This window comes from Drosophila persimilis, unplaced genomic scaffold (genome assembly GCF_003286085.1).
Source record: "Drosophila persimilis strain 14011-0111.01,24,50 unplaced genomic scaffold, DperRS2 tig00000002-arrow-pilon, whole genome shotgun sequence".
Classification (NCBI taxonomy): domain Eukaryota; kingdom Metazoa; phylum Arthropoda; class Insecta; order Diptera; family Drosophilidae; genus Drosophila; species Drosophila persimilis.
This window is the reverse complement of record NW_020825289.1, coordinates 8,777,520-8,791,476: the sequence shown is the minus strand read 5'-3', so window position 1 is coordinate 8,791,476 and position 13,957 is coordinate 8,777,520. Positions and strand designations below refer to the sequence as shown.

Here is a 13,957-nt window from a genome sequence, read left to right as displayed (position 1 = left end):
TAGGTCAGGTGGCGGGGCCACTCAAGGGGCCGTATCTCGATGCATCGTAGAGCTTCCTGCCACCGAGTGACACACTGTGGTGCCTCTTGGTGCTACACCTTCTCCTGCTACTCCTTCTCTTTAGCATATAAATCGAGGAGCTCCTTAGTCAATCAGTCTTTTAACTCCACAGCTCCACAGTTCTTCTGCTGCTCCTCTGGTCCTCCTCTGGTCCTCCTCTACTCCTCCGCACCTCCTCCGCATCTCCGATTGTAATAAAGACATGGCAATCGAGCGGTGAACAGCGATCGGCGTGCAACGCCCGCGCCATGTCAGTCCGATGTCAACGTTTTTGACGACTCCGAAAACCAATCAACTCTCAAACTAAATCAAAAATCATAAAATATTCCCGCAGAGGCGGTGTGCACTCGGTGGATGGCACACATGAGGAGGCATGCAGCTGACAGCAGCCTGAGGGGGAGTTTAAAGGAGCGACTGTATCGATGACGGGCTCATTGGGGAAGGGGGGTGGTGTAGGGAGGGGGACCAAGCACAGCCTCTGCCTCTTTTGCCTTTTATAAATAAAATTTGCATAAATTTAATAAACCCTCGAAGACCACAAAAGGCGCAGAGATATCGAAAATGGGAAAGAGATGAAGAGACACAGAGAGAGAGAGAGAGAGAGAGAGAGAGACGCACTTGTTGGAGGAAAGGAGATTCTGTGATTTACCGATATAAGCCACAGGCAGCCGTTGAAGCGGGTTTTTGTCGCCAAAAAAAAACAAAAAAACCGGAAAGAAAACCTAAAGAAAACTCTTTAACAGGGAGGAAAATCTAGGAAAATTCTAGGGGAGTTTCAGATTTCTTGGAAGAATCGAAAGCTATGGCCGGTGACCTTTCCTGGAGCAATCTCCACGGCTCTCTACAGATATATCTGTGGCAAAAGTGCAGACTCCATAAGGCAGGAAACCTCCGTTGTCTCACCCAAAGACCCATAAATAACAAAAAACCAAAGCGTTGCCCAGTCGGAGTCAGTGGCACAAATAATGATGTGACATGTGGACCCGGTAGTGCATCAGAAGAGGAGCACTGGAGGAGGAGAAGAGGAGCAGAAGAAGTCCAAAGGAGGAGCAGCAGAAGAGCAGTCGAGGAGCAGAAGAGGAGCAGTCGAGGAGCAGAAGAGGAGCAGCAGTAGAGGCTCAAAAGAGGAGCAGCAGAGGAGCCATCGAGGAGCATCACCAGAGGAGCCCCAGAAAACCTGCGCTTCCTCTCCAGGGCAATCTCTACGCCAGGCCCACAGTCTCATCATCATTTCTGCACGCATAAATCGATTGCAGCTTGTTAGTTGTGTGCCCCCCCTCCCCCTCCCCCCAAAAAAAATGACAATGGAGCCCCAGCGGATGCTCTTTTGCATATGGAAAGATGAATGATGAATGCTCTTTGCTGGCTCCGGGATCTGGGCTCTGGGCCCGGGCCACTTCCTGGTCTAGTCAACTGGCGGCAGCCACACAAATTAATGTCAAAGTCAAAATGAAAATGGCATGTGGCAAGCGAGCCCAAGGCAGCCGGCAGACGGCAGACGGCAGCCTGCGGCATGCAACTTGCTCACAAATCGCGCCATAAATTTCCAGTGAGCGCGCAACAAACGGCTAAAAGGAGAAAAATGACAGAAATGCGTTTATTGACCAAATGTGCAACATACTCATCGATTACACGAGGCCGGTGCCGGGGGCGGGGGCAGGGGCAGGGGCAGGGGGACTGCCTTGACCATAGGCCCGTGTTGCCTTTTGGGAAAACTCCACACAGACACACACCGCGTATACGTAATATGTGGCAGCCGGTGCTGCGTGTGCCACAGATACTGCCGCAAATTATTTGTAAAAATTTTCCCTGCTATTTGGCAAGAGTGTTGCGGGTTTTAGCGGGTTTTCAGACCTCCTCCAATTACTGTCCAATTATGGCCGAAAAATGCCAAAAGATTTCTTCGGAAAGTTTTTCCCTCCCTAAAATCTGTCTCGCTTTTGTCTTTTGTGTTTTTCTCCTCAATTATTAAAACATTTATTCGAGTATTTTCTTAGCTCAGATTCTCTGGCGGTAGTGCCAAAAACGGGTATATCTCTGGTCTGTGGAACCCTGATCCCTGGTCCCTGGTCCCCGGTCTGTGGCTCAGGCTATTTCTGTGACTGCCAAGCGCTAAATGTGTGTTACTTCCGAGCGTCGTGTCGTGCGGCAGCAACAGCAACAGCCTCGGGGGCCCCCAGTGACAGGGTACAAGACATGGGGCAGGGGCAGGGGGCAGGCTCTGGCTCTGGCTCTGTCTCTGTCTCTGTGTTTGAGGCAGAGCCAGCAGGCGACTCTAATGCATGATTTATAGTAAAATATTTATTTTTACTGTTAAGTATATGCCACAGTCGGTAGTCAGCGAGTGGGGCACGGGGCACGGGGCACTGGGGGGGTCGCATCTCTTGGGGTGGGTGCCCGCTGCTGCCACATACGGAATGGGACAGGTTGCCACAGCCACTGCCACTGCCACTGATGTGTGCCTCGCTGTGGCAAGTACCACTGTCATTGTTTGTGGCCTTATCAGCGTGCATGCAAAAGGAATGGGACGACGACGACGACGACGACGACGAGTTCTAACTGTTTTCTGCTCTGTAGATGGCAGCTTGTTAGCCGGGGGATTCCCGCTAATGTCACTCATACGACACGTTGCCAGCACACACACACACACACAGGCACAGGCACGGGCACAGCGAAATATGAATGCCCGAAAACTCTGGCTCATATAAATCAGAATGCTATCAGCTGATGACCCCATTTCCCGGGCAGAGTGCCCCTCGATTTGGCTCCATGGCTTTTCAATAAAGCGTGTCAGGCATAAATCATTCAACTTATCTCAATCTCAACAAAGGGAGGCGGCCGGAGAGGCTAGGGGCCGCGATAAGGATCGCGCATCCCTACTCTATTGATTTTGCATAGGTCTAGGGTCTGTCGAGGGGGGCTGGGGGGTTGCTGGGCCTTCAACAAAAGTGTCGTAAATCTTGACACAGTCGGAAAGAAGAATGCCACACGGAGAGGAAAGCCCTGCCACAGAGCTGCTGCATCGATACACGCCACTAATGCACGTAATGCCCCGCCACTCGAATTGTTAACAATTGGTACTCGTGGCAGTGGCAAAACCCCTCCCCCCGCCACCCCCCTTCCAGGCCAGCCACCAAGTTCGAGTGTGCGGACGTGTGGCAGGCACAAGGAATGCCACAAAGCAAAGATCCTTGCGGCAGCAGGCCCTTGATATATGTATGAAACATTGATGGAGACCCTACCATCGACCCTGTCCATGTAGAGGGGACTTCCTGCCCCATCCATCAGAGGTGGCGGGTGGAGGGGGGTTGAAGATTAATGACAAACAGAAATTTGCGCTCAATGTCGCATTAATTGAGGCAATGAGCGCTTAAATAAATACACAAAAAAACCACAAAAAAACAAAGACAATGACAGGCCAGGTGCCAAGGTTGCTTACAGGGGGGGGTAGGTGGCAGGGGGGAAGAGCTTAAGCCATCGCGAGGCGCCCCAAAGAAAAGGCGCCCAGGAGATGCCCTTTAAAGACACATATCTGCCCCCCTCCCCAAGGGTCAGAGTTGACACTTGACCCCCCCCCCCCCCCCCCCCCTCGCCACTGCCCCTGCCACATTTGGCGCGTGTGACGCGAGGCGTTGGCCGGGATTAAGTGTGGCCAAAATCGGTTAGCGGTTTGGTCAGCCGCCGCTCCAGGCTGCCACACACTCGTAGCCCCGCCCGCCCCCTACCCCCCCCCCCCCCCTGCCCGCAGCACGGCCCCAAACACACCCAATTTGGCTTACGGGGGCCTCTGACGCTGTCTATTAGCCGGGTTATGGGCAAATTACGGGAGCGCCAAGCACCACAGAGAAACCTATGACGGAATGGTCGGAGCAAAAAAGAAACTAATTGCACCGCAAAGCTGGTTATTGGTGCCCCATGCTCTGTGGCAGCGGCTGATGGCCTGGCCCGATGGCTGGCCCGATGCGATGATGGTGGTGGTTTATGGCTGCAGAGTGCGGCCTACGCGGCCTGCGGTCGTTGTTTAATATGCAACAAATCAACGCGCAAATTGTGGCATAAAATATTTACATTTGGCCCCACTGCCTGCGGGGCAGCCGCAGCCGCAGCCCCCACGTCCCTCCGCCCCCCTCGCCAGGTAGGTCCCACTCCCTGGCTGTACTTTAAGCTTTAATTTTGCTGGAAATTCGATTTAGTTTTCCAAAGAGCTCCAGACCAGAGCCTTCCTGTGGCATCCCCTTCTCCCACTGCTTACCCCCCGCCCCCTTTTCTCTCTCTTATCAGCCCTGCCTCTGGTTTTGTTTATTGCGTTTAATTTGCGCATTGTTTGTGCGGCTTTCGGGGATAATTGCAGGCATCAGTGGCACCCACACACACCGCAGTGAGTGGCAGTGGCCAACCGCAGTGGCTGTGGCAGTTGCATCACTGGACAGACAATCAGATTGCCACAGACGACTCCTGGTAGCGGAGCCACTGCTACCAAATCGTTCACTTGGCTTTCATTAAGTTTGTATAATCTAAGCCAACGCTTTCGATTTGTTTGCTTTGGGTCCAGGGTATAGCTGCTTCGACCCCTTGAAAGGAGTGTTTTTCTTTGGGATTTTTGTGCCCTGCCCAGGCCGAGTGTGTGATTAATCTCCCACCATGCCACAGCCACGCCGTGGAGCGTAGAACCCAAAAACAAAAACAAAAACAAAGCCAAAGAAATGATTTCCCACTGTTATTGATGATGTGTTGATTAGGTTCTGACAAAAGCCCCGCCATCCTCCATCGCGGTCATGTGAACCAGCAATCAAAATACAGAATTTCACTTTGAACTCGTGCCGCTTTCGGGGGGACTAAAGGGGCGTGCGGAGTCTGACGCCCTGCTGTGGGGGTGGGACGTAGTGCAGCGTGCCTCAGTGCCTCAGTGCCTGTGCGGTCATAATCAAAATTTGGGTCATGTTTGCCCATGTTGCCAAAAGCCGTGGCAAGAAACCCTAAACCGAAATCATGCAAAGCAGCGTGTGTTTAATGAATTGCCATCCATTCCCTCCATATGTGGATGGTGGATGGTGGACGGTGGATGGTGGACGGTGGATGGTGGACGGTGGCTGGGAGACCCTGTCCATGTCCAGGTGTGTTGCAAGGCCCCACTGCTGGCCACTGCAGCCACTGGGCCGCTTTTGTAATGACCAATTGCCGCCGTGGCTGGAATTACGCAAAGCGTCCATCGACTGTCTGTCAATTTCTGGATATTTATGGAACATAAATCCCAGCTGAAGGGTCAGACACACACACAGCTAATTGGAGGGGGTTTTTTCTTGGGTCTTGGGGGGTCGGTGAGTCAGAATTGTGGGGAAAAGGCCCGAGCTCTGGATTCTCTTGACTTCTGCATAGACCTGTTCTTTAAGTATTGTCTGTGGAGCTCCAGAAACCTACCTAATAATACTCTTAGTGATGGAGTTTACTTCCTAGGCTATTTCTAGGCTATTATGTTGTCCAGCCAACGACCTTTGATTTACCCTGAATCAAATATAATTAAATTTGAATACAAACTAAACTTCCGTAACGGCCCTCTTGTTAGAGAAGCGAATGATCTTTGGGCTCTTGTAATTTCATGGCAGAATTCCTCAATAAATTGATATGTCTATGGGGGAGGGGGCGGGCCACGCCTCCTTTGCCCGTCAGTTCAGAGTCGACTAATGGCCTGGCCAATTGTCGCAAATTAGTGGAGGCCAGATCCACACGCACGGGCAGAGCGAGCGAGCGAGCAGCGAGCAGGTGAAGTCGAGACAAGAACGGACAAGTCGAGACAAGAACGGACAAGACAAACACCTAAAGCCAAAGCACATGAGCAGCCAAGCTAACGGTACTCCCAACAGAAACACACAAGAACGCACACTAATCAAAGAAGGGAGAGCATAGCCAGAGGGAGCACACAAATCAAAGCAGGTAGAGCACATCCAGAGAGAGAGAGCACACACATCAAAGCAGGGAGAGCACACACATCAAAGCTAGCCAGAGGGAGAGAGCACACAAATCAAAGCACACAAGTAAAGCAAGAGAGTAGAACCGCAAGAAGAATCCGACGCGAGCGAGTGAGAGAGAGTCAGCAGATAAGCAGTTCAAGGCAGAACAGCAGAGAGAAGCATCAGCAGCAGCAGCAGCCCGAGCAGAAGAGCGAAAGAACAGCTACAAGCGTATGAAAAAAAGTTTACTGCTACAATTGGCAAATTGAAAATTGCTCGCTGGTGGCGGCAGGCGCTGGAATTGGAAGCTCAAGCTGAGGTTGAGGCTGAGGCTGAGGCTGAGTCTGAGTCTCTGTCTGGTGTATATTGAACCCAGGCCAAGGCGGAAGCTTTGCTCAGACCCTGAGCAGGCCCCGTCCCGAAACCGCCAAGATGCGTTCCGTCTGGCGCGATAAGCTGACATCCACAACGTGCCACAGACGATGATGCACACACCAGACATAGACGTTTCAATTTCAAAGCCAGTCAGAGCGGTGCAACAAGCGGATACCCTGCAGACCGCTGCACACCACTTGAGAGAAAGAATTTCACATTAAAACCGACATACCCCTCGAGGCCCTACACAAATGCCAGGGTGTATACAAAAACAAAACGGTTTTGGCCAGGCCAATCTTCGAGGCAGACATTTTAATGAAGCCGCCGTCAGGCAGCATTTGAGGCGGCCTCCTGCCTTCGGCCCGTGTAACGGTGCCAAGTCCACGCACTGTCTGCGGCCGAAACGAATGACTTAAGCGCCGAACCTGATGAGCCTCACTAATGCGTAAGAGCCAAGATTACCTAAGACCCAAGACCCATTAGACGGAGAATATACATGCTATGCTATGTACTTTTGTCACTTTCGACTTTCGCTACCATCTACCATTTTCCCCCCTCATCTGCGGCAGTTCTTGACCCGTTTCTGGGGCTACACCCACGCCCCATAGCCGAGAGTCGGCTGGGGTGCTCTATAATTAAAAAAGACACGAAATGAAATGAAATCTTGTCTTCCAGCGACCACTTGATGCGGAATACGCGCACTTGATTGAAAGGGAGGGACAGAGAGACAGAGAGACAGAGAGAGAGAGAGAGACCTGCTGCTGGGGGTCGGGCCTTGTGTCTGTTTAGGCGTTAATTATGGGTTCTGGCAAATTACAGGCCGCCTCATGAGATGCACTTTCTCTTTGCCGAAAAAGTGAGTCGCCAGATTCCGATGAAACGCGAGCGAGGGCGTCTGCTGCTGTTTTGGAGGGATTTCTTACCTTTTGTTATGTCTTCTAATTGCTTCCAGAACAGGCCGATCACATTACCTCTGCAAAAGAAAGGGGGGGATGGTGAAAACGGTACGTCGTACATTGAGTGGCCAAAAGAGAAATGCAAATTAGTTTATGAAAATACTCGAAAATACAATAACCCCCAGAAATGGCCAAAACTCTTGAAAAGACTCTTCAAAATCGCCTTTGCCTTCAGCTACAAATTGACATTGTTTGGAGGAATAAATGTGTTTTATTTATGGACTGGAACACGTGTCCGACATTTGTTCAACCATTTTGCAGTTCTTTAACTGGCTTTGATATTTCTTTTGATTTATTGCCTGCAATTGTCGCACTGCCACTCGTAAAAGTGAGTAAAAGTTTCCCTCCCGGGGGGCTTAATTTTTGTACACTTTTGCTTTCGAAACTTTCAGTTTGGTGACTTAATTTCTTCGGGGCTCTAATGAAATCGAACTGCCGCCCCGCACAATGGCCAATTGGCCGGGCCAAAACGCCCATTGTCAGACGGCTTCGGCTTGCCAAAGAAATTATCAAGTGCACTTTTACTTTCATTGTTGGCGGTGGGGCAGGAGGTGGAGAAGTGCTAACGAACATTTTATGGCCGCCTTCGAACACAATTTTCCCTCGAGTTTCGGTTATTTTCCTTTTAGCATTGGCTAATGAGCCGTACATTCCGTTTACAAAGAGCTTCAGTCAGTCTCTGAGCCGTTTCGTTGGAAATTACCAAACAATTTGTGCCCCGCTTCGATTTGTATGGGAAAATGTTTTCTTTTTCGGTTGAAATGAAACGAAATGACTCTGGGGTCATCTTTTGCTTATATAAAGAGATTCCCCCCGCAACAAAAACAATGGCCATAATGGTTGTCAAACTAAATCAAATGGTGTTGGTCTTTATTGAAACTTAATTCAATGCTAAGCAAAGCAGAAACAAAACGAATTGGTTTTTAATTTTGTGGATTTTGCAATATTCCCAAAGAAATACCCGCCAAGAAAACATTACAAAAGGGTGTTAACAGCTGTAGCAGGGCAACGGCGCTGTTAGCAGCCCATTCTAACAGCCTGTTAACGCTGCTGGGTACCAGGCGCTCGCCCTCTGCCTCGCTCTCGGTTTGTTCTGCGTAACAGCTGTAACAGGGCCCACTTTAACAGCCTGTTAGCGCTGCTGTTTATCGCGCGCTCAGTTAACAGTCGCCCTCTGCCCCGCTCTCGGTTTGTTTCGCGTAACAGCTGTAACAGGGCCCATGCTAACAGTCTGTTAACGCGCTCAGTTAACAGCCAGTTGCATCGCCCTCTGCCGCGCTCTCGCTCACGCTCTCTTGGTTCTGTGCGCACGTCGCTCACCGTTAAGCTAGAATCAGTTTCGATTCCATTCGCTTTTCAGACGGCCGACATTTCTTATTTCTCATTTCTTCTAACGACGAGTTCTTGGAGTCTTCGTCCCTTCCCAAAACTAAGAACTACAGCAAATATTTCCCAATTTTTTATGTGTTTTCCTAATGGTTTCTGCTTTTATTATAAAATTTAAATAAAAACAAACCATTTCCTGCAGATAAACCAATCTTTACAAATGTCTGGCTTTATTTATGCATGAATTTCTATTGAAATTCCCATCAGACTCGTAAAAGTAAACGATCATCGAATGGTATCATTATGGTATTTTTATGGTATTTTCTTTGTGTGTTTTGTCAACAAATTGTTGGAGGGGAGAATATTTTCTAGTTTGTGGCGGAGAATCTGTAAGAGAGAGAGATATGTATGTACTTCCCACAATTTCTGTGCAAGTCCGATGTTGTTTCCCACCGTTCCCCATGTGTCTTTGTTCACTGTAGCGTGGCGGAGGCCTTCGGTGTGGGCGTGGCCTGGGCTGCAACTGCAACGAGCTTGCATGCAAAGCCTGGCATTATCTTCGGTCGGAGATCTCAGGCCCGGGCCGCTCTTGGCCATGTTTGCTACTCGAATTGAATAGGCCACAATGGGAGAGAAAAACAAACGTATCAATTAGCAGGAGACAAAAGCCCGAGTCCGAGCTTGAGCCCGAGCCCGAGCCAGAAACCGAAAATCAAACAGAGCAGGCCCCGAAACATTTATATATTAGGAGAGATAGATCTATTTTTTTTTGGGTATTTTCTTAGTCAGTTTTCGATCATGGCCAAAGCGTTTTTCCGCAGCGAGGAAATGGAGCTGTGCCAGCTGCTGCTGCACACGGAGAACGCCTTCGACTGCCTCATGGAGCTGGGCCACCACGGGGGCCTGCAGTTCAACAACGTCTACGACGAGGATTGCCAGCTGAACGGGCTGTACACCAAGAAGGTGTCGCTGTGCAACGAGCTGATCCGCATCACGACCAGTCTGCAGCAGCAGATGGTGGAGCTGCAGATCAAAGTGTACTTCTATCCGGACGTGGACCTGGAGCACCGGCTGCGCGAGCGGGACCTCAAGGAGTACGGCGAGCGGCTGCGGCGGCTGCACGTGGAGACCAGTGCCGTCATGGAGCACTACCAGGCCCTGGATCGTCGCCGCTACCGGATGATCGAGCACCGATACGCGATCAACAAGGCCGACAAGTACTTCGCCAGCGATCAGGGCAGCGAGCTGCTCTACACGGAGAGCACGCTGATGTCCCTGATCAAGGACGCCACCGACGAGGGTCCTGCCCACCGGCAGCTCAACTACATGATCGGCAGCATACGGGCGGACAAGTTCGAGAGCTTCGAGCTGCTGTGCTACCGCCTGTTCGGGTTCAATCTGGTGGTGCGCTTCGCGGAGATCCCCACGCTGATGGTGGACTACTATGGCCACCGGATGGAGAAGGTGCGCAAGTTCTCGCTGCTGCTGCTCACCAACTCGACCCTGATCTGGCCAAAGGTCACCAGGCTCTGTCACGCCTACCACGTGACCATCTACGAGTGCCCCGAGACGAGCACGCTGCGCATGGCGAAGGTCGACGAGCTGAGCTCGGAGATCACCAGCCTGGAGCGGATCCTCGAGGAGTCGCAGCGCATTCGCATACAGATCCTGGAGGTGACCGCCCGGGATCTGTATCTGTTGCGCGTGAATCTGAGCAAGGCCGTGATGGTCTACGATCTGCTGAATCGCCTGCGGCCGGTGGGGGGCCTGCAGCATCACAAGTATCTGCAGGCCGAGTGCTTTGTGCCCGTCTCGGAGCTCGAGGATGTGCGCGGGGCCCTGACGAAGGGAACGCGGATGAAGGGCGGCGCGGATAGGCAGGAGGAGGAGCAGCTAGAGCAGGAGCTCGATCCGGATGATGAGCCGAAACTGAGTCCCCCCAAACAGGGCACCGAGGAGGAGTCGCATGCCCCCGTGCTGCTCAAGAAGAACCGCCAATCCAGCCACATTCCGCCCACCTACTTTCGGCTGAACAAGTTCACGCAGGGATTCCAGAACCTGATCGACTCGTACGGCATCTCGGACTACAGGGAGATCAATCCGGCACCGTACACGATCATCACGTTTCCGTTTCTGTTCGCCGTGATGTTCGGCGACTTTGGCCACGGCATCCTGGTGACCCTGTTCGCCCTCCTGCTGATCTGGAAGGAGAAGAACATCGCGGAGAGCCAGCAGGCCGCCAAGGAGGAGAACGAGATACTCAACATCCTCTTCGCCGGACGCTACATAGTCCTGCTGATGGGCCTGTTCTCCATCTACATGGGCCTGATCTACAACGACGCTCTGTCCAAGTCCCTCAACTTGTTCGGCTCCAGCTGGAGCTGCCGCTACAACTCCTCGACGCTGGACCACATGAGCGGGCAGCTCAATCTGGATCCATCGGATGGCAACTTCTTCTCGGGCGATCCCTATCCCTTTGGCGTCGATCCGGTGTGGAAGGTGTGCGGCGAGGACTCGATCACCACCTTCAACTCGCTTAAAATGAAGCTGGCCATCATCTTGGGCATTGCCCAGATGATGTTCGGCCTCTCGCTGTCGGCCGTCAACTGTCTCATCCTCGACCGGAGGGCAGATCTCTTCCTGGTCGTTGTGCCGCAGTTCATCTTCATGATCTGCCTCTTTTGCTACCTCGTCTTCCTCATCTTCCTCAAGTGGCTGCTGTACGGGGGCCTGAAGAGTGCCCCCTACAACACGGCCTGTGCCCCGTCCGTGCTGATCACCTTCATCGACATGATGCTGATGAAGAACACCCAGCTGGACGATCCGCAGTGCAAAAACGAGATGTTCAAGGGCGAACGTCTGCTCGAGTATGTCCTTGTGTGCGTGGCCTTCCTGGCGGTGCCCGTTCTGCTGGCCGGCAAGCCCATCTATCTGCAGCGGCGCCAGAAGAAGCTGAAGAAGGAGCGCCAGGAGCGCGACATGAGCGAACTGAAGCAGGATGGCCGCGAGACCCTCAATGAGATGCGCTCCTCGCGGCGCTACTCCTTCGACTCCCAGGAGGACGTCGTCAACGAGAGGCGCGCCTCCAAGACGGACCATCCCAGGGCCGACCATGCCGAGGAGTTTGATCTGTCCGAGATCTGGATCCACTCGGGCATACACACCATCGAGACGGTCCTGGGCTCCGTTTCGCACACGGCCTCCTATCTGCGCCTGTGGGCCCTCTCCCTGGCCCACGATCAGCTGTCCCATGTGCTGTGGCACATGGTCCTGAGCAAGGGTCTGAAGAGCAGCTCCCCCCTCTACGTGTCCGTGCCGATGCTGGCCTGCTCCTTCCTGTTCTGGGCCGTGCTCACCGTGGCCATTCTGGTGGGCATGGAGGGGCTGTCCGCCTTCCTGCACACGCTCCGCCTCCACTGGGTGGAGTTCCAGTCGAAGTTCTACAGCGGCTCCGGCGAACCCTTTCGCCCCTTCAAGTTTGCGGCCTCCAGCCAAAGGACCTAGGAGACACTTGGTCTCTCTCTGGGCCACCAATCGCCAGCAAAAGGCCATAAACCAAAGCTAACTTTAAACAATTTCCATTTGTTTGCTTTATGCCACTCCGAAACGACGGCCATTGCCAGCTGCCACTGCCACAACCACTACCACTACCATTACCACTGTTGCAGTTGCCTCTGTTGCTGTGGCAGGCTTCCTTCCTCCGATGCGGGCGCTTTTGGTGTCGTCGACCCTTTAGTGTTGTTGTCTCTGAGCTCCGGTCTGTTGTGGCAGTACACGTACACGTACACGTCCACGTACACGTACTCTGCTGTATTGCTGCTGCTGTTCGTTCTTGTCTCGTAGTTGTTCAGCTTGTTTTCTAGCCACACAGCTGAGTATTTTGTTGCTGTGCCGCTCTGTTTGCCATTAACACCCACGCCGCCAAGTTTTGGCTCCAACTACAGCTACAGCTCCAGCTCCAGATCCCGAGGCCCCGAGTCTTGGCATAAATTATGAACAGCAACCGATGACGCATGCAGGCCTAAGTAGACCGGCTCGTGCATAAATAACTTTCGTTAGAGCCACATGGCCCGACTTGACTTGACTTTATTAGATCTCAGAGACAACAGCAACAGAAACAGCAGCCCCAAGAACCACCAGAACTATCAGAAGACCTGCACTGGGGATACTCTTTTCAAGAACCCACAGACCTCCAATGGGTAAATGTTTGCCTTCTTGAATGCCCTTTCTTTCCGGCCTTTGGCCATATCGAGTGTACCCTGTGTAGCGTAAGAGAACTCCCCATGTAATGCCTGTAATGCAGCATTTTCATGACCAGAGCAGGTTTAGGCCAAGTCTACGCAATAGCTTTGGCCAAAACAGGCTTTGGCTCTGGCTATAACTTTAAACCGCAGCACGCGCCATTGTTTAGGTGCTGCTGCTGCTGCAGAGCAAAGGAGGAATGTAGGGTGGGGTTTTGTCTGTGCCTCTGCCACTGAGAGGGGGTGGTGGGGGGGGAGAGGAGATTCACGTATGCCGCCTAAGTCTTTTGTTAATACTTTCGTTGTGGCCGTGGCTGTGCCTTTGGCCTGTGCGTTGCTCTAATGTTGGGCCCACAAATGGCCAACTGCTTAGCACTTTTATGGCCAACAATTGTCAAGTCTCCCAGGGGTAACCAGATTGCATCCATTACAGGCCCAGTCCCATCGCCAGCCCCAGCCCCATCCCCAGCCCCGTACACTGCAAGAAATGCAAGGTCACGTTGTCGCCGAGGGAGATTCAATTTGAAACTTAAATGTTGATGATTCCCCTTTGGTTTGTCGCTTGTCAGTCACGTTCCACTGTTTCCACAGTCTGCTGGCTGGGTCATCAGTTTTTTGAGTGCATTGCCGCCGCTGTCCTTTAAAGGGCTGCTATTCGATGTTGCAACAATGACAGCAGCAGCAGCAGCAGCAGCAGCATCCATTGTAGGCACAGGGACAAGGGACTGCGACTGGGACTCTGTCTAGTTCTGCTTTTGGGCCTTTACATGCCGGGGGCATAACAAAAAAGGTGTTAAATTCAACTCATGGCAGCAGCTCCTCTCCATCGAGCCACTCCAAAAGCCAAAGCAAATGTCAATGCACGCTCAAGAATTTCGCTTGTACTGCAGAAGGACATCTCTTGGACCCCCGACTCGGTCTCGGGCTCGGGCTCGGGCTCTGGGGAGGGGGGGACGGTGGACGGTGGAGGCTTCAACGTCACTTTTGCATGATGAAAAGATTCAGACACAGACAATACATTTTTATTCGGGCCGTAAAGATCTGTGAATGT

The 13,957-nt window shown here is 52.2% G+C and overlaps 2 protein-coding genes across 3 annotated transcripts in view; one reads left to right on the top strand and one right to left on the bottom strand.

Moving 5' to 3' along the window:
* The window catches only part of LOC6590069, a 79,061-nt gene that overhangs the window by 35,994 nt on the left and 29,110 nt on the right, over nt 1–13,957 (bottom strand). For both annotated transcript variants that reach the window (XM_026986167.1, XM_026986168.1), the window contains exon 3: nt 7,307–7,356. The gene's annotated coding sequence lies outside the window, so the exon portion shown is untranslated. The remainder of the gene's footprint in view (nt 1–7,306; nt 7,357–13,957) is intronic.
* LOC6590067 (V-type proton ATPase 116 kDa subunit a) lies at nt 9,462–12,240 on the top strand. The gene has a single exon (XM_002016243.2). The coding sequence runs from the start codon at nt 9,464–9,466 to the stop codon at nt 12,167–12,169; it is 2,706 nt and encodes a 901-aa protein (XP_002016279.1). The 5' UTR covers nt 9,462–9,463; the 3' UTR covers nt 12,170–12,240.

Coding starts and splice junctions, on each gene's coding strand:
- LOC6590067 (XM_002016243.2), top strand. CDS start 9,464: ATGGCCAAAGCGTTTTTCCGCAGCGAGGAAATGGAGCTGTGCCAGCTG.